The sequence below is a fragment of the Anabas testudineus genome, chromosome 13 (genome assembly GCF_900324465.2).
Source record: "Anabas testudineus chromosome 13, fAnaTes1.2, whole genome shotgun sequence".
Taxonomy (NCBI): domain Eukaryota; kingdom Metazoa; phylum Chordata; class Actinopteri; order Anabantiformes; family Anabantidae; genus Anabas; species Anabas testudineus.
The window spans coordinates 6,331,455-6,351,307 of NC_046622.1; the positions used below are offsets into that span (position 1 = coordinate 6,331,455).

At 33.5% G+C, this 19,853-nt stretch overlaps 5 protein-coding genes across 5 annotated transcripts; all 5 read right to left on the reverse strand.

Annotated features, from left to right (window-relative positions):
* Positions 1-592: 592 nt before the first annotated feature.
* On the reverse strand, positions 593-1,564 carry LOC113170758 (olfactory receptor 13C2-like). Its single transcript, XM_026372998.1, has one exon. It carries the CDS (start codon positions 1,562-1,564, stop codon positions 593-595), a length of 972 nt encoding a protein of 323 aa, XP_026228783.1.
* Positions 1,565-3,949: 2,385 nt separating this feature from the next.
* Positions 3,950-4,921, reverse strand: LOC113170767 (olfactory receptor 10A6-like). The gene has a single exon (XM_026373010.1). The coding sequence runs from the start codon at positions 4,919-4,921 to the stop codon at positions 3,950-3,952; it is 972 nt and encodes a 323-aa protein (XP_026228795.1).
* A 3,107-nt stretch (positions 4,922-8,028) lies between these two features.
* Positions 8,029-8,991, reverse strand: LOC113170773 (olfactory receptor 2AT4-like). Its single transcript, XM_026373021.1, has one exon. It carries the CDS (start codon positions 8,989-8,991, stop codon positions 8,029-8,031), a length of 963 nt encoding a protein of 320 aa, XP_026228806.1.
* Positions 8,992-10,917: 1,926 nt separating this feature from the next.
* LOC113170780 (olfactory receptor 13C2-like) lies at positions 10,918-11,889 on the reverse strand. The gene has a single exon (XM_026373034.1). The coding sequence runs from the start codon at positions 11,887-11,889 to the stop codon at positions 10,918-10,920; it is 972 nt and encodes a 323-aa protein (XP_026228819.1).
* Positions 11,890-15,186: 3,297 nt separating this feature from the next.
* LOC113170790 (olfactory receptor 2AT4-like) lies at positions 15,187-16,149 on the reverse strand. The gene has a single exon (XM_026373045.1). It carries the CDS (start codon positions 16,147-16,149, stop codon positions 15,187-15,189), a length of 963 nt encoding a protein of 320 aa, XP_026228830.1.
* Between the last annotated feature and the right edge of the window lie 3,704 nt (positions 16,150-19,853).

Here is a 19,853-nt window from a genome sequence, read left to right on the forward strand (position 1 = left end):
ATAACTTTAATATTGAAATTCTATGTTTATTTATTCAAAAATCTTATAGCAAAGCACTAAAAAGGTGTAAATTCTTTTATTCTTGGTTCTAGCATGACATGAGAACTTTGTCATAAACACAAAGAGATGACTGTGGGAATCCCTGAATAAAGATCACGGAAATATGACGGTTGGAAAATGTATCTTTGTTTGAAAAATTATAATTATAATTAATCCTAGACATTATGGGGTATTGTTCCTTTTAACACCAGAGCCTGTGCCCACTCCATTCCCTTCAGTTCTGATTTATTAGTTATTAATGCATGATGTTTACAGTAGTAGTAGCTGGGGTTAGTAAGAGCAATATAACATAAGATCATCAGTTAGTACTGGTTTTACTGTGTTACTTACATGGTATTATTTGATTTACAAAATGTTACTGTAGCACAGGGCGCTTCTCCCTCTATCAATGGACAAGACATGTTCAACAGTGTGACAGATTTTGCCATCCAGCGTATCTCCAGGCTTAGTATTTTTGTGAATCTGTTCAGTTTCACAGAGACAGATGTCTTTTTAGAAGAAAGAGAATGACTGAATAATGCAAGTGCCTTTATCAGTCACTAATAGCTGAAACTTGGGCTTTTGGTGGAATAGTCCTGTAAAATCTCTTCCATAAGCTTTCTCTCATGTCTTTAGCTCTTAAGCAATATATTAGTGGATTTATCATGGGTGGGACAAGGCTGTACAGCATGATAATTACTATTCGCAAATCAGCGCTTAGGGTAATGCCAATGTTGCTGGCTAAATACACAAAACATCTGGGGAAATAATACAATGAGATTATAATCAACTGACCACTACAAGTGGACAGAGTTTTTAGACGACCTTGGACATTTGCTATCTTAAGTACAGCAATAATTATACAGCTATATGAAAAAACTATGAATGCCAGAGGTCCCAGAAGCATAACCATTGCATTTACAAAAGCAGGAAATGCATAAGAGGCCCTGTCAGTACATGCCAGGCTGGTTATTCCAATATGATCACAGTAGCAGTGACTGATTACGTTTGATGCACAGTAAGGAAGAGGGTACGCCCTAATAACCATCATTAAAGAACCTGCCTTAGCAACAATCCATGCAGTAATACTGAGAATGTGGACAGTTGAGTTTTTGAAAACAAGTGAATATCTGAGAGGATGACAGATAGCCAAATACCTATCTAATGCCATTAAGAAGAGAATATAGGAATTTACGGTGCCAAGATAGTGAACAAAGTACATTTGGACAAAACAAGCAGTGAATGAGATGGTCCCTGATTGAAACCAGTACTTACTGATGATTTTAGGTAAAGTGGTAGTGCTAAAGAGAACGTCACATACACTCAGATTTAGAATTATATAATACATTGGCTTGTGAAGGCTGCGGTCTGTCGCAAACAAAAAAAGAACTGTAGCATTGCCTATCATAGTTAACAAATAAACTAAGAACAACACAGCTGATGTAAGGCCTTGGTACTGTGGATGAAGTCCAGGGAATCCAGTAAGGACAAATTCACTCACGGTGCTATGATTTCCCTCTGGCATGATGGAACTGAAAGTTCGTAAACACACAAAATAGCAAATACAGTGATACAACACAGTAAACATTTTCACATATATTGCAGAATCTAATTATATATCTATATATATATATATATGTGTGTGTAAAGATAAAATACAACCCATGTGTAGTTTGCCATTTTTAATCTTCTTAGGCTTTATTATTCTCGTACATTAAATGTATGTTTTATTAAAGCCTTATTTATTTCAATTTTTATGTCTCTTCAGTACATACAATAAAGGCTTGACTTGTAAATGAGTTTCCACTTACCTTTCTCAAACTGTACAGCAGCAAACTCTGCTGAATCATCTGCTTATTTGCCTCTTAAGAACATTTCTTAGCATGACTTGTGATGAGTGCATGGTTAACCACTTTTTTCCATTCTCTGTGGATCACTAACAGTCAGCTGATCTGACTTAAACCACACTAGCATTTTCTTTGGTTATATTTCTGTTGTTTAATAACCTCTTACTATTGAGACACAAGCCCAATAAACCCACAGATGCTGTGGTCATTGATGCTGTTTACCACTACTCTCTTTAAATAGGAATTATTTTATTTTAAATGTCACAATTCTTTTATACAGTATATAATATTCAACATTTCTATTTAATTATCAACAATTAATTAGGATTTACTTAAGTACTACAAATATTCTGTATCTGTTGAGGTACTCTTGATGGCTAATTGATTTGACAATTTAATACAAGTAAAGTATGATAAATCCATGTTATTAAACCACTAGATTTGAACAAACCCCAATGTGTACCATATGCTTAATTTATCATGTTTATGAGTTATCTTTTCTTTATTTTGTATAATTGGCATTTGCAATATATAGAGAGATGAAGAAATTGTGAAAAGTAAAGGTTTGAACTAATTTCATGTACTTCCACAGCACATCACAAATGGTAAATGGTCTGCACTTATATAGTGCTTTATTACCTAGCTGGTACTCAAAGCACTTTACACTGCATGTCTTTTACCCATTCACACACACAAGCACACACACCCCAATGGCAGAGCTGCTATGCAGCTGACCGGACTCACCGGGGGCAACTTGGGGTTCAGTATCTTGCCCAAAGACACTTTGGCATGTGACATGGAAGCTGGGAATCAAACCACCAATGCTGTGATTGGCAGACAACTGCTCTACCTATTGAGCCACAGCCACCCCAAAGCCACAATCAAACATTTCAGAGTAGTACCATAAGTACCATTAGTACCAGTACTTTTTAAGTAGTATGAAAAAAAGAACCATGACTTTGTGAAAGTCTACAGCTTTACTTCTAGTTTCCTGCTCTTATTTTGTTTCCTCTTAGTCTGCTTCTGCAATATTTCCAGCTCTCCTTGTAATTTTTGTTTGGCTTCACTTGTTACCTGACTTCTTTATGAGCAGCACCTCTCCCTCAGTTAGATTGTCTGATCACCACATCAAATCTCCATCTTTGCAACCTTGTTTGATTCCTGATTCTCAGACTTGATGCTAGCTAATAAAGGAGAGGGTGAACACAGGTGGAACAGATTAGGTAGGTGAGGCAAAGGGAAAGGGAGAGTGAATCAGTCCATATTTGGGCACAACAGGAAGTGGCTGGTGAGCAGAGTAACAGGAGTGGGACCAGGTAAAAGAAAAGGAAGAGAGGGGGGAAAACAACATCAACTGAGACAGGATTAGGCAGGAATCGTGACAGAAATTTACTGTACCAAGATATTTTCCAAATCCACATGAGGTCATTGATTTAAACCAATTTGACTTTCTTGCTTGTCACAGCACACAGACCGCTCTGGTGAAGACCTTAAATCACCTTAGAACTAAATTGTACATGAAACTACTTTCTGTATTATTGGATCTTACTTCAGCTTTTGATACAGTGGATCACTCAATTCTTTAAGAAAGACTTCACAAGCTGGTTGGAGTCTCTGGCAAAGTTTTTAACTGGTTTATTTCTTATTTTTCTGACAGAAAATGTAATGAAAGCATGAATAAATGCTAATAGAAAAAAGGGACTGTGGTGTGCCACAAGGCTTAATTTCAGGTTAGTCACTTTTTAATCTCTACATGCTGCCACTTAAAGAAGTAATCAGTAGACACAGAATAAGCTTCCATAGTTATGCTGATGATACCCAGCTATACATTGACATGTCTCAAGATGACTCTAGACCAATTGATGCCCTCTTAAAGGGAGAAATCTCAAGTATAATTGACTTCAGAATATAAAACATAGATGGTTACATTTACTTAAAGAAAACACTGTTCTTGACTTCACTAACTCTTTCTGTGATGATTTATAGTGTGACCACACCTGACAAAATAATTATAATGAGACCTAAATGAGAAACTTAGATATTGAATAATACAAGCTGTTTTATCAGTCACTAATAGCTGAAACTTGGGTTTTTGGTAAAATATTCCTGTAAAATCTCTTCCATAAGCTTTTTCTCATGTCTTTAGCTCTTAGGCAATATAATAGTGGATTTATCATGGGTGGGACAAGGCTGTACAGCATGATAATTACTATTCGCAAATCAGCGCTAAAGGTAATGCCAATGTTGCTAGCTAAATATACAAAACATCTGGGGACATAATACAAAGAGATTATAATCAACTGAGCACTACAAGTGGACAGAGTTTTTAGACGACCTTGGACATTTGCTATCTTAAGTACAGCAATAATTATACAGCTATATGAAAAAACTATGAATGCCAGAGGTCCCAAAAGCATAACCATTGCATACACTAAAGCAGGAATGGCATAATAGGCCCTGTCAGTACATGCCAGGCTGGTTATTCCAATATGATCACAGTAGCAGTGGTTGATTATGTTTGATGCACAGTAAGGAAGAGGGTACGCCCTAATAACCATCATTAAAGGACCTGCCTTAGCAACAAACCATGCAGTAATACTGAGAATGTGGACAGTAGAGTTTTTGAAAACAAGTGAGTATTTTAAAGAATGACAGATAGCCAAATACCTATCTAATGCCATTAAGAAGAGAATATAGGAATTTACTATACCAAGATAGTGAACAAAGTACATTTGGACAAAACAAGCAGTGAATGAGATGGTCCCTGACTGAAACCAGTACTTACTGATGATTTTAGGTAAAGTGGTAGTGCTAAAGAGAACGTCACATACACTCAGATTTAGAATTATATAATACATTGGCTTGTGAAGGCTGCGGTCTGTCGCAAACAAAAAAAGAACTGTAGCATTGCCTATCATAGTTAAGAAATAAACTAAGAACAACACAGCTGATGTAAGGCCTTGGTACTGTGGATGAAGTCCAGGGAATCCAGCAAGGACAAATTCAGTCATGGTGCTATGATTTCCCTCTGGCATGATGGAACTGAAAGATCCTAAACACATAAAATAGCAAATACAGTGATACAACACAGTAAAAATTTTCACAGTAAAGTTTAAATAACAGTGATTTTAATATCTGATATGTTTTTGCACTGCTGACCATTCTGAAAAATAACTTTACTGTGTAAATCCTTACAGTTCTTCACCACAAATTCTTACTATTTATCACAGTGTATAATTGCAAAAAGTAGTTATTAAATATATATATATATATATATGAATAGATAAAATACAACCCATGTCTAGTTTGCCATTTTTAATCTTCCTAGGCTTTATTATTCTTGTACATTAAATGAATGTTTTATTAAAGACTTATTTATGCATTTTTTTTAAGTTTCTTCAGTACTATACATACCTAAAGGTACTTGTAAATGAGTTTCCACTTACCTTTCTCAAACTGTACAGCAGCATACTCTGCTGAATCATCTGCTGATTTGCCTCTTAATAACATTTCTTAGCATGACCTGTGATGAGTGCATGGTTAACCACTTTTTTCTATTCTCTGTGGATTACTAACAGTCAGTTGATCTTATCTAAACCACACTTGCAGTTTTATTCCTTATCTTTCTGTTGTTTAATAACCTGTTACCATCAAGACACAAGTCCAATCAACCCTTAGCATTCATTGATGCAGTTTAAGGATTACTACTGATACCATTCACTTTTAAATGGGAAATGTTAAATAAAAAATTCTAAACAAATGCTTTTTAATACAGCATATAATACTCAGTATTTTATAACGAATAAATACATAATAATTATTATCAACAATTAATTAGCATTCTCTTAATCAGTAGAAATATTCTGTAAATGTTAAGGTAAACATACCGCATGGTGGCTAATTGATAGTTAATTTAATACAACTAATATATGATAAGAGACCATATGATTAATCCACTGGATTTGAATAAACTCCAATGTAATACTGTGGAAGACTGTAGAATATCTCATGTTTATTGCTTGTCTTTTCTTTAATTTGTATTATTGGCATTTGCAATATGTATATAGAGATAAAGACATTTTTAAAAACAGATTTTGGATTATATAATGCATCGACTTGTGAAGGCTTCAGTCTGTTGCAAACAAAAAGAACAGTAGCATTGCTTATGATTGTTAACAAAAAACAAACTAAGAACAACACAGCTGTTGTAAGGCCTTGATACTGTGGATGAAGTCCACAGGATCCAGTAAGGACAAATTCAGTGCTATGATTTCCGTCTGGCATGATGGAACTGAAAGTTCCTAAACACACAAAATAGCAAATACAGTGGTACAACACAGTAAACATTATAATGACATCAAATATTTTAATAATATTAGTGCTAAATCAGAAATTTGTTTTGCACATGTTTCTTCTGTATAAAAATATTGTTTATAGTTATTAAATAGTAAATAGTAATTGATAAAGTTATATTGGTTAAATGAGTTTCCAGTTACCTTTCTCAAACAGTACAGCAGCACGCTGTGCTGCATCATCAGCTGATTCCCGTTTTAAAACCCTTCTCAGCATGACCTATGTTGAATGTAGTTATAGTTGTTTTTATTTTCAATCTAGGTAAATTATTTACATAATCAGTCAGCTAAATCCCAATTACTGTAGATCTGCTGATTGATGGGGTAGTTTTTTAATCCTCTTGTTGTTAAATGAATATTCTATTACTGCACTTATATAATGTTCATTTCCAAAAACAACATTAGTAAATAAAATTACATTAATCTGTAAAAATACCATGTATGTGTAAACAAGGTTCACTCACCTCATGATGCCTAATTGGAAGACATAATGTTATTATATTTTATATTAATTAAAACAATTACATATTTATTTTAAGTCTGCACGAGTAAACAACCTATCTTTATTTAATACTTACTGCTTATTATCTCATGTTTAAAAATGATAATAATAAATTCTAATATATAATTAATTCTGTCATATGCTGTAAATCTGAGGGAATGGTTTTAGAGTGTAATGTCAATTTGTTTTTTTTGTATGGCCCCGGTCTGATAAAATAATTGCTGCAAGAAATGATGATTAGTGGTCAACTTTAAATAAAGCTTAGTTAAACATTTTGAAAAACAATTTATTTCATTACACTTGTAGTGTTTTCATTATGTTTTGTGAGTGTTAAAAGTTGCTGTTTGGCCTTTGTTGGACTGTGAAGACTTTTAAGTGAATTTTCTTTTTGTTTTGCTAACAATTGCAACATCTATATAAAGATGAAGACAAGTGACAAGTAGAGCTTTGAACTAGGTTCCAGCACATTCTGCTTATTTTTGTTTTCCAAACTGATGTTCTGATACTCTGGGTGAGCGGGTAAAGAAAGAAATATAACTGCATCATGTTTTGCAACAAGAGAAGTATCCAATGGAAAGACATGAGGGACTCGGCCACGTAAAGTATTTCAGAACCTTTATTTGGCTGAGGCTGGCAAATAGCTGCAACTATAGTGGGGCATGACCTAATTCACCACCAACCTTTATCATGGTTCATATAATTTATTCTAGTGTGAAAATAAACAAATTTGATCTAATGTATGTATCCAATAAAGACACAAAGGAAGTTTCCACCATGACCCCTTTCTTTAAAGATCCAAAATGAACTATACTTTAAGAGCAACTGAACCAGCATGCAATAATAAATAGATGCTGGTTAGTCTAGTAATATGCTAATTTGTTTTTTATGTTAGCAAATTTTAATGAGTTTAATGGATTCTAAAAATTAATTGAACTCTTTAGTTTAAGTTAAGTCTTTTCTTAAAGTGATCAGAACAATTAATGTAACTAGTAACAAATACTAGCTAATTCCACAAAATCTCTTAATGAGAATTTACAGTGTACAAACATCCCTGTTATTCCCTGACAACATATACATAAGCAAGAGAAAGACAACATGTTTTATTGGAAACACGGGGGAAGGGGAACTTAATTCTACCATAACATTCATTATACTTACATGTTCATAAAAGAAACATGTAATAAAAACACACAGCCACATTTCAATATGAATATTTTCTTAAAAAGGAAAGTGTCTCTCGCAGAGAGATGGCTTGTTAATAGAAAGAGACAACACTGAAAAATGCTTGTCAGTCGCTAATAGCTGAAACTTGTGGAATAGTCCTGTTAAATCTCTTCCATAAGCTTTCTCTCATGTCTTTAGCTCTTAAGCAATATATTAGTGGATTTATCATGGGTGGGACAAGGCTGTACAGCATGATAATTACTATTCGCAAATCAGCGCTTAGGGTAATGCCAATATTGCTGGCTAAATACACAAAACATCTGGGGAAATAATACAAACAGATTATAATCAACTGAGCACTACAAGTGGACAGAGTCTTTAGACGACCCTGGACATTTGCTATCTTAAGTACAGCAATAATTATACAGCTATATGAAAAAACTATGAATGCCAGAGGTCCCAAAAGCATAACTATTGCAAGCACAAAAGCAGGAATACTATAAGCAGCTCTATCAGTACATGCTAGTGTTGTTATACTTATATGATCACAGTAGCAGTGACTGATTACGTTTGATGCACAGTAAGGAAGAGGGTATGCCCTAATAACCATCATTAAAGGAACAGCTTTGGCTACAATCCATGCAGTAATACTGAGAATGTGGACAGTAGAGTTTTTGAAAACAAGTGAATATCTGAGAGGATGACAGATAGCCAAATACCTATCTAATGCCATTAAGAAGAGAATATAGGAATTTACGGTGCCAAGATAGTGAACAAAGTACATTTGGACAAAACAAGCAGTGAATGAGATGGTCCCTGACTGAAACCAATACTTACTGATGATTTTAGGTAAAGTGGTAGTGCTAAAGAGAACGTCACATACACTCAGATTTAGAATTATATAATACATCGGCTTGTGAAGGCTGCGGTCTGTCGCAAACAAAAAAAGAACTGTAGCATTGCCTATGATTGTTAACAAATAAACTAAGAACAACACAGCTGATGTAAGGCCTTGGTACTGTGGATGAAGTCCAGGAAATCCAGTAAGGACAAATTCAGTCACGGTGCTGTGATTTCCCTCTGGCATGATGGAACTGAAAGTTCCTAAACACACAAAAAAACAAATACAGTGGTACAACACAGTAAACATTTTCACATCAAACATTTAAATAACAGTGCTTTTAATATCTGATTATTGCTGCTGACCATTTTGAAAATTACCTTACTGTGTAAATCCTTACAGTTCTTCAGCACAAATTCTTACTATTTATATAATTGCAGTTATTGCAATCTCTAATTATATGTATATATTTATATATATATATATGTAAAGATAAAACTAACCCATGTGTAGTTTGCCATTTTTAGGCTTATTAATAAAATTTTTTATGTTTCTTCTGTACATACAAGAAAGGTTTGACTTGTCATATTAGTTAAATGAGTTTCCACTTACCTTTCTTAAACTGTACGGCAGCATACTCTGCTGAATCATATGCTGATTTGCCTCTTAAATACATTTCTTAGCATGACCTGTGATGAGCGCATGGTAGCCACTTTTTTCCATTCTCTGTGGATCACTAACAGTCAGCTGATTTGAGCTAAACCACACTAGCAGTTTTTGTTAGCTGTTGTTTAATAACCTGTTACAAGTCCAATAAACCCATTGATGCTGTTTAGGCATAACTACTACTACTACTGTCTTTTAAATAGGAATTATTTTATTTTAAATATCACCGTTTTTTTTATACAGTATATAATATTCAACATTTTTATTTAATTATCAACAATTATTTAGCATTTACTGAAGTGCTAGAAATATTCAGTATATGTTGAGGTACTCTTGATGACTAATTGATTTGACACTTTAATACAAGTAATGTATGATAAATCCATATGATTAAAACAATTGATTTGAACAAACCCCAATGTGTACCATATGCTTAATCTCTTATGGTTATTCGTTTTCTTTTGTTTATTTTGAAATATTTGCATTTGCAATATGTATATAGAGATGAAGAAATTGTGAAAAGCAAAGGGTGTGAACTGATTTCGTGTACTTCTACAGCACATCACATATAACAAACATTTCAGAGTAATATTATAAGTACCATTAGTATCAATACTTTTTAAGTAGTATGAAAAAAAAAAAACATGAATTTGTCAAAGTCTCCAGGTTTACTTCTAGTTTCCTGGTCTTATTTTGTTTCCTTTCTGTCTGCTTCTGCAATATTTCCAGCTCTCCTTGTAATTTTTGTTTGGCTTCACTTGTTACCTGACTTCTTTATGAGCAGCACCTCTCCCTCAGTTAGATTGTCTGATCACCACATCAAATCTCCATCTTTGCAACCTTGTTTGATTCCTGATTCTCAGACTTGATCCTAGCTAATAAAGGAGAGGGTGAACACAGGTGGAACAGATTGGGTAATTATGGCAGAGGGAAAGGGAGAGTGAATCAATCCATAAAACTACTTTCTGTATTATTGGATCTTACTGCAGCTTTTGATCCAGTAGATCACTCAATTCTTTAAGAAAGACTTCACAACATGGTTGGCATCTCTGACACAGTATTTAACTGGTTTAATTCTTATTTTTCTGACAGAAAATGTAATGTAAGCATGAATAAATGCTAATCAAAAAATTATGAAGTGGACTGTGGTGTGCCACAAGGCTTAATTTCAGGTCAGACTCTTTTTAATCTCTACATGCTGCCACTTAAAGAAGTAATCAGTAGACACAGAATAAGCTTCCATAGCTATACATTCTCGTGTCTCAAGATGACTCTAGACTAATTGATGCCCTCTTAAAGCCAATCTCAAATATAATTGACTTAAGAATATAAAACATAGATGGTTACATTAACTTAAAGAAAACATTTTTCTTGACTTCACTAATTCTTTCTCTGATGATTTATAGTGTGACCACACCAGATAAAATTATCTGACAGGTCTCCATTTAGTATTTATAATGAGATTTAACTGAGACACTTACATATTGAATAATGCAAGCTGTTTTGTCAGTCACTAATAGCTGAAACTTGGGTTTTTGGTACAATAGTCCTGTTAAATCGTTTCCATAAGCTTTCTCTCATGTCTTTAGCTCTTAAGCAATATATTAGTGGATTTATCATGGGTGGGACAAGGCTGTACAGCATGATAATTACTATTCGCAAATCAGCGCTAAAGGTAATGCCAATGTTGCTAGCTAAATACACAAAACATCTAGGGATATAATACAATGAGATTATAATTAACTGAGCACTACAAGTGGACATAGTCTTTAGACGACCTTGGACATTTGCTATCTTAAGTACAGCAATAATTATACAGCTATAGGAAAAAACTATGAATGCCAGAGGTCCCAGAAGCAAAACCATTGCAAGCACTAAAGCAGGAAAGGCATAAGAGGCCCTGTCAGTACATGCCAGACTGGTTATACCAATATGATCACAGTAGCAGTGGTTGATTATGTTGGAGGCACAGTAAGGAAGAGGGTACGCCCTAATAACCATCATTAAAGAACTTGCCTTAGCAACAACCCATGCAGTAATACTGAGAATGTGGACAGTAGAGTTTTTGAAAGCAAGTGAATATCTGAGAGGATGACAGATAGCCAAATACCTATCTAATGCCATTAAGAAGAGAATATAGGAATTTACGGTGCCAAGATAGTGAACAAAGTACATTTGGACAAAACAAGCAGTGAATGAGATGGTCCCTGATTGAAACCAGTACTTACTGATGATTTTAGGTAAAGTGGTAGTGCTAAAGAGAACGTCACATACACTCAGATTTAGAATTATATAATACATTGGCTTGTGAAGGCTGCGGTCTGTCGCAAACAAAAAAAGAACTGTAGCATTGCCTATGATTGTTAACAAATAAACTAAGAACAACACAGCTGATGTAAGGCCTTGGTACTGTGGATGAAGTCCAGGGAATCCAGTAAGGACAAATTCACTCACGGTGGTATGATTTCCTTCTGGCATGATGGAACTGAAAGTTCCTAAACACACAAAATAGCAAATACAGTGATACAACACAGTAAACATTTTCACATTAAAATTTAAATAACAGTGATTTTAATATCTGATATGTTTTTGCACTGCTGACCATTCTGAAAAATAACCTTACTGTGTAAATTCGTACAGTTCTTCAGCACAAATTCTTACTATCTTTCACAATGTATATATATTTTTTGCAGTTTATTATTATATACATGTAAAGATAAAATACAACCTATGTTCATTTTGCCATTTTTATTCTTCAGTTTCTAGACTTTTTTATATTCTTACATTAGATGTATTTTGTATTAGGGCCTTAATTATTGTGTTTTTTTTGTGTTTCTTCAGTACATACATAAAGGGTTTACTTAGTCATATTAGTTAAATGAGTTTCCACTTACCTTTCTCAAACTGTACAGCAGCATACTCTGCTGAATCATCTGCTGATTTGCCTCTTAAATACATTTCTTAGTACAACTTGTGATGAGTGCATGGTGGCCACTTTTTTTCCATTCTCTGTGGATCACTAACAGTCAGATGATCTGATCTAAACCACACAATAAACAGTTTTTTCTCTTTCTGTTGTTTAATAACCTTACAGTTACCATCAGGACACAAGTCCAATAAACCCACAGAAGTCATTGATGCAGTTTAAGCATTACTACTGCTACCACTCTCTTTTAAATCGGAAATTTTAAATTGTAATTATAAAAGAATGCTTTTTAATACAGTACATAATATTCAATATTTAATAATGAATAAATAAATAATAATCAGTATCAACAATTAATTAGCATTGACTTAATCAGAAATATTCTGTATATGTTAAGGTAAACATACCACATGATGGCTAATTGATAGTCAATTTAATACAACTAATGTATGATAAGAATCCATATGAATAAGCACTGGATTTGAACAAACCCCAATGTGTACCATATTTAATACTGTGGAAGACTGCTTAATATCTCATGTTTATTGGTTATCTTTTCTTTTCTTTTTTTTTTTCTTTTTTTTTTTGTATTATTGGCATTTGTAATATGTACATAGAGATAAAGATATGTTCATAAAAAAAGATTTTGGATTATATAATGCATCGACTTGTGAAGGCTGCAGTCTGTTGCAAACAAAAAGAAGAACAGTAGCAGTGCCCTATGATTGTTAACAAAAAAAAACTAAGAACAACACAGCTGATGTAAGGCCTTGATACTGTGGATGAAGTCCAGGGAATCCAGTAAGGACAAATTCAGTCACGGTGCTGTGATTTCCCTCTGGCATGATGGAACTGAAAGTTAAACACACAAAAAAGCAAATACAGTGGTACAACACAGTAAACATTTTAATGACATCAAACATTTTAATAATATCATTGCTAAATTAGAAATTATTTTTTTACATGTTTCTTCAGTACAAAAATAGTCTTTATAGTTATCAAACAGTAAACAGTAACTGATGAAGTTATATTGGTTAAATGAGTTTCCACTTATCTTACAGTACAGCGGCTGAATCATTGGCTGATTTTAAAACACTTCTTAGTATGACTCATGATGAATGTAGTTAGTCGTTCTTATTTTCAGTCTAAGTAGATTATTTACATAATCAGTCAGTTAAACTGCAATTATTAGATCAGCTAATTGATGGGGCAGTTTTTTAATCCTCCTGTTGTTAATTGAATATTCTATTACTGTCAAAATACAAAGTATTGTAAACTGAATGCAATTATTAAGAACATTAGTAAATAAAATAAAATTAATCTGTAAAAATACCCTGTATATGTAAAGCAAGGTTCACTCACCTCATGATGCCTAACTGGAAGAAACAATATTATTATTATATATTAATTAAAACAATTATATATTTATTATAAGCCTGCATGAGTAAACAACTTTTTTTTATTTAATACTGACTGGTTAATATCTCATGTGTAATGATGATAATAATAAATTCTAATATATAATTCATTCTGTCATATGTGTTAAATCTGAGGGAATGGTTTTACAGTGTAATGTCAATTTGTTTTTGTATGCCCACTGTAATGGTAAAATAATTGCTGCAAGAAATGATGACTAGTGATCAAATTTTAAAAAGCTTAAACATATTGTGAAACAATTTATTTCATCACACTTGTATTGTTTGCATTCTTTTTTGTAAGTATTGCTGTTTGACCTTTGTTGGACTCTCAAGACTCTGGGCCATGTAAATTATATCAGCACTTTTTTTGTCTGAGGCTGGCAAATAGCTGCAACAATAAGTGTACTGGGGCATGACTTAATTCAACACCAACCTTTATCATGGTTCGCATAGTTTATTCTAGTGTGAAAATAAACAAATGTGATCTAATATATGTATGTAATAAAGACACACAGCAATTTTCCACCATGACCCCTTTCTTTAAAGATCCAAAAAGAACAATATTTTAGGAGCGACTTACCAAGAATGCAGTAATAAATACATGTTGTTTATTCTACTAATATGGTAATTTGTTTTATATTTTAGCAAATTAATTAATGAGTTCAAAGGATTCTAAAAATTAATTAATTCAACTCATTAGTTTAAGTTAAGTCTTTCTTAAAGACATCAGAACAACTAATGTTTATAAGCTTAACTTGGAAATATAAAACTTATATAATATTTAGGTTAAGTTAATTAAAAAATACTAGCAAATTCCACAAAATCCCTTAATGAGAATTTACTGTGTACAAACATCCCACAGAGCTGTTATTCCCTGAAAACATATACGTAAGCTGGAAGCATCTGAGACATTCTGAGAAACTGTTTTTATTTTTTTATTTTTCCTTTTTTTTTTTAATGATCATTGAACTCCCTTTGGACATGATACCAATTAGCGTAGCACTTTTTACAACATAACAATAACTTTGATTATGTTCATAACAAAAACGTAATAACAGTTGCAATTTTATTGTATAAGAACATTATTTTCTGTTAATTAGAATTAGAACATAATTATGTTATCCTCAGTCTGTAATTTATTTACCTGTCATGCTACTTCTGCATCTTTCATTTGAAGAGTTATCGCTTACAATTAAGATAGTAAACCCCAGTTCTCCCGTTAACATGTTCTAATAGAAACACAGGGGTAGGGGAACTTAATTCTGTAATAACATTCATTATACTAACATGTTAATAAAAGAAACAACCATGTGTTTATATGTAATAAAAACACTCAGACATATTTCAATATGAATATTTTCTTAAAAAGAAGAGTGTCTCTCGCAGAGACATGGCTTGTAAGAATAAAGAGACAACACTGAAAATTGCTTGTCAGTCGCTAATAGCTGAAACTTGTGGAATAGTCCTGTTAAATCGTTTCTGTAAGCTTTCTCTCATGTCTTTAGTTCTCAAGCAATATATAAGTGGATTTATCATGGGTGGGACAAGGCTGTACAGCATGATAATTACTATTCGCAAATCAGTGCTAAAGGTAATGCCAATATTGCTGGCTAAATATACAAAACATCTGGGGAAATAATACAATGAGATTATTATCAACTGACCACTACAAGTGGACAGAGTCTTTAGACGACCCTGGACATTTGCTATCTTAAGTACAGCAATAATTATACAGCTATATGAAAAAACTATAAATGCCAGATGTCCCAGAAGGACAATCATTGCAAGCACAAAAGCAGGAATACTATAAGCAGCTCTATCAGTACATGCCAGGCTGGTTATACCAATATGATCACAGTAGCAGTGGTTGATTACGTTTGATGCACAGTAAGGAAGAGGGTATGCCCTAATAACCATCATTAAAGGAATTGCTTTGGCTACAATCCATGCAGTAATACTGAGAATGTGGACAGTTGAGTTTTTGAAAACAAGTGAATATCTGAGAGGATGACAGATAGCCAAATACCTATCTAATGCCATTAAGAAGAGAATAAAGGAATTTACTAAAGCAAGATAGTGGATAAAGTACATTTGGACAAAACAAGCAGTGAATGAGATGGTCCCTGACTGAAACCAATACTTACTGATGATTTTAGGTAAAGTGGTAGTGCTAAAGAGAACGTCACATACACTCAGATTTAGGATGATATAATACATCGGCTTGTGAAGGCTGCGGTCTGTCGCAAACAGAAAAAGAATTGTGGCATTGCCTATCATAGTTAACAAATAAACTAAGAACAACACAGCTGATGTAAGGCCTTGATACTGTGGATGAAGTCCAGGGAATCCAGTAAGGACAAATTCAGTCACGGTGCTATGATTTTCCTCTGGCATGATGGAACTGAAAGATCCTAAAACAGAGTACAATTACACATCACATTTTACAGTAATTGATGAATTATTAACTATTATTATTTATATCTTGAATTATAAGTTTTTAAAACTCTAATGATATGCATAAAGATAAAATGTAAGATTAAGAGTAATTTGCTACATGAGTTTCCACCTACCTTTCTCAAACAGTACAGCAGCATACTCTGCTGAATCACAGGGTGATTTGCCCCTTAAAAAGACTTCTTAAAGCATGCCTTATGACGAAGGTTTAGTAACCATCGTTTTTTTTTTTTTTTTTTTTTTTGTTTGTTTGTTTTGTTTTGTTTTTTACTGACAGTAGATCATAACAGTCAGCTGATCTGTCTCCCTTTCTGCTGTTTAAGGTACATTTTTATTACTATTAAAATAAAAACAAATTACAATAAACTTTTGTATTTTTGTTATTGGTAGTTTATAACGCTGTAAATTATACATTAATTGAGTCTCTTAAAGAATTCTTATATATTCTAAAACATGTATTTTCTAATTAACAGCAGGGATATACAAAGCAAGGAACACTTCTCATGAGAGTCAATTGGAGGAATCTTAATTTAATAATTCAAATGTATTATAAATCCCACGAGTAAACGCCAATGTGTATATAAATTGGTAGCTAGAGAGCTGTGTTAACATCCCCAGTGTTTAATGGTGATCTCTGAACACACAACATTTTAATTTAGGGTAAACCACACCATTAGGCAACAAAAGCACTTTGGTTAAAGTTGATTAAAGATTAAGATTAAGATTAAACATCTTAAATAACTATCAAGTTTATTAAGCCAGACCAAAATATTTCCAGAATGTTAACCAAGGGTTATAAGAGCCTAAACATAACCCTAAACTAAAACTAGCGCATGGTTGTAAAACACTGCCAACCAGTCAAGTTTGCATGCATGTCTGTAATCAGTTAACCCATGGCTTCAAGTTGATGCTTGTGCATGTGTTAAGAAATTCCATAACTATGTTCTATGATACTGTGTTCACAAGAATGGGACAGACAAAAAAAATCACCAAAGTAGGCACCTTTACCTCAACCTTTATTTGACCACCAAAATCTGATTGCTTCACAGAGCACATATTTTGGATGAAAATGAATCTGTTGTCATGCAACATTGTCCTAATATGTTCAGTATTATTGTATTAGTGATCTGCTATTTATGTAAATTAGCATCTAACTTATTAAGGTAAAAGAATTTGTAAATATAAAATATTTTTTGAGGTTGTATAGAGTTGTATAGAAAATAATTTAAGTGACACTCTGGTAGGAGAATCTTAGTAAAAAAAAAACTATCCCTAGAAAATAAAGCAGGACTAATTTTAGATACAAGGGAAAACAACATTGCGTAAGACTGTTTTGAGATCAGAAATCACCAAGGTATATGATGTAGATGTACAGAGAGCAACACTCACACATGCACACTTTTAATCACACACCAGAGACCATCATTGACATGAGACACTAATTAGCTTCTGCTTGTAACTCATTTATGTTGTCACTCCTGAGTATTATCAATCGACAACAAACACATTACTGTGAGTGAAAGACACAACTTTTTGATGCTAAATTGTTGCTCATGACTTCTAAAGGGAAATTCAAAAGTGTAATCTAAATGAAAGCTAGTAGTATATGAAGTTATTAAGCTATACATTGAATCTGTACTTAGAGAAAAAAAGTAACGTAAATTAATGAGCACAAGTCCAGTGTTCCTTTGCTAATATTATATTTATAATATATAATAATGAGCAACGATAATGTTTAAAGTAGGCACCTTTATTTAACACATTAACATTTTAACTTGACAAGTTCAGCCAAGGGTGACGGGATTGCTAGAAACTAAAAAGATCATAAGCCAAAACACTAGAAATAAAATAGTCAATAACTGTTGTTGATGCTAGAGGAAAAGGCCAGAAGGCCTTGCAAGCTCTTGTAATTCAGCCTAAATGAAAGATAAACGTTTGTAAAATAAAAATAGTTGAGATCTCTCACTCAGAACTAAAAAATGAAACCTCATGGCGGGTCTAAAAGAAAAGTCAACACCTTAGGTATCAACCAAAATCAATGGAATATACTGTGTTGTATGTATATGTACTGTATTATGTGGAAATATGATTGTCTACCAAATTCTGCACCAATCCTTCAAGTAAATGTTTAGATATTTCATTGTAAGTAAATATTTTGATAGCGAAAGATTTTGTTAACACAAAATGAAACATCATATTTTCATCAAGATTTCCAAGGAACCTTGACATTTTTCACATGACGACTGGTCACATTCATCATGGCAATGGTTACAGGTGTTTGGCTCGCTGTCTGTCTCTGCAATGTCAATTTCTGCCACTTTCCTTTTGCAACTTCCTACATATAGATTATATACACAGTTTAGATTGGTGTTTATTTCCCATGTTAATTATTCCTAGTAAAATTGATTCAATTCAATTTTATTTATTTTGTGCCAAATCACATCCGTCATCGGAATGCACTTTACAGTGTTTAAGATTTAAGACCTGTATATATATCTGTATACAGATTTATATAGAAAACCCAACAACAGCACTAGATGACAGTGAAAATTAAAAACACCTTTAACAGAAAAAGTTTGCTGTGTACTTAATACGGCAGTAGTTTATTTTCTCTTGCACAAGGGAGCATGCAGTCCTCAGCACAGCAGCTTACAGAGGCAAAACATCTAGAGTTGTTTTTATGGATTTCAGAGGGGAGGGAGATGTTTTTCCATTTATAACTAAATACATATCAAATTGCAGTTAAGACATTGCAGTTGTATGGTTCACAAGAGTCACTTTAAATTATGTATTTCCATTAATGAGAAACAAATTTAAAAGAACATTTTTCTAACATTTACATAAAGCTGGAAAGGGTTACAAAGTGATTTCAAAGACTTCAGAAATTCACAATCTACAGATGGAGACACTTCGGGACTGTGGCTACTGTACCAAGAAGTAGACAGCCAGTCATAATGACCCCAAGAGCACAACAAGCACTCAATGGTAAAGAAATAACCCTGAGAGACTGCCAAAGATTTTAGGGCATCATTAGAACTGACTAACATTTGTGTTCATGGCCCCGATCACTAGCCACCCACTCCTCTATCTCCATTTGTTTGCCTTACTGCGGACAGGTGGAGTCTTCGACATCACTGTGTAACCTTTTGCAGCTTTTTGTAAATCAACAATTTTTGGGAGCTCTTTTTGGCGAGGCATGGCTTACATAAGCATCTTCTAAGCATTAAACCTCCTTGCTTAGCCAGACATGTTGTCTAATGTGTGCATCTACATTATTTGCATTATGTGGGAATCAGCTCTTGTAAGTAGACTGCACATATTACTTTTTGACTTCATTAACAATTATAAAAGAATCAAAAGCTTAATCAAGCACATGTTCACCTTATACCTGTAGCTTGACAAGTTGTTGTTGATATTCAAAGATGTTGATGACATAGCACAAAGGGGATATAGGTTTAAGATTTGACTCACGGGATTTGCTAAGCAGCAACCAGCTCAAATTACCTGGGGGTGAGTCAAATGAAAAGTTATTTTAACTGCAGATCCATGGAACTCCTCATAAACCCTACTGGTTTTGTAGGAAAAGCTGTCTGAGCTCAGTTACAACTATTATTGAAAGATCTGAAAGCTGGGTAATACTGGTA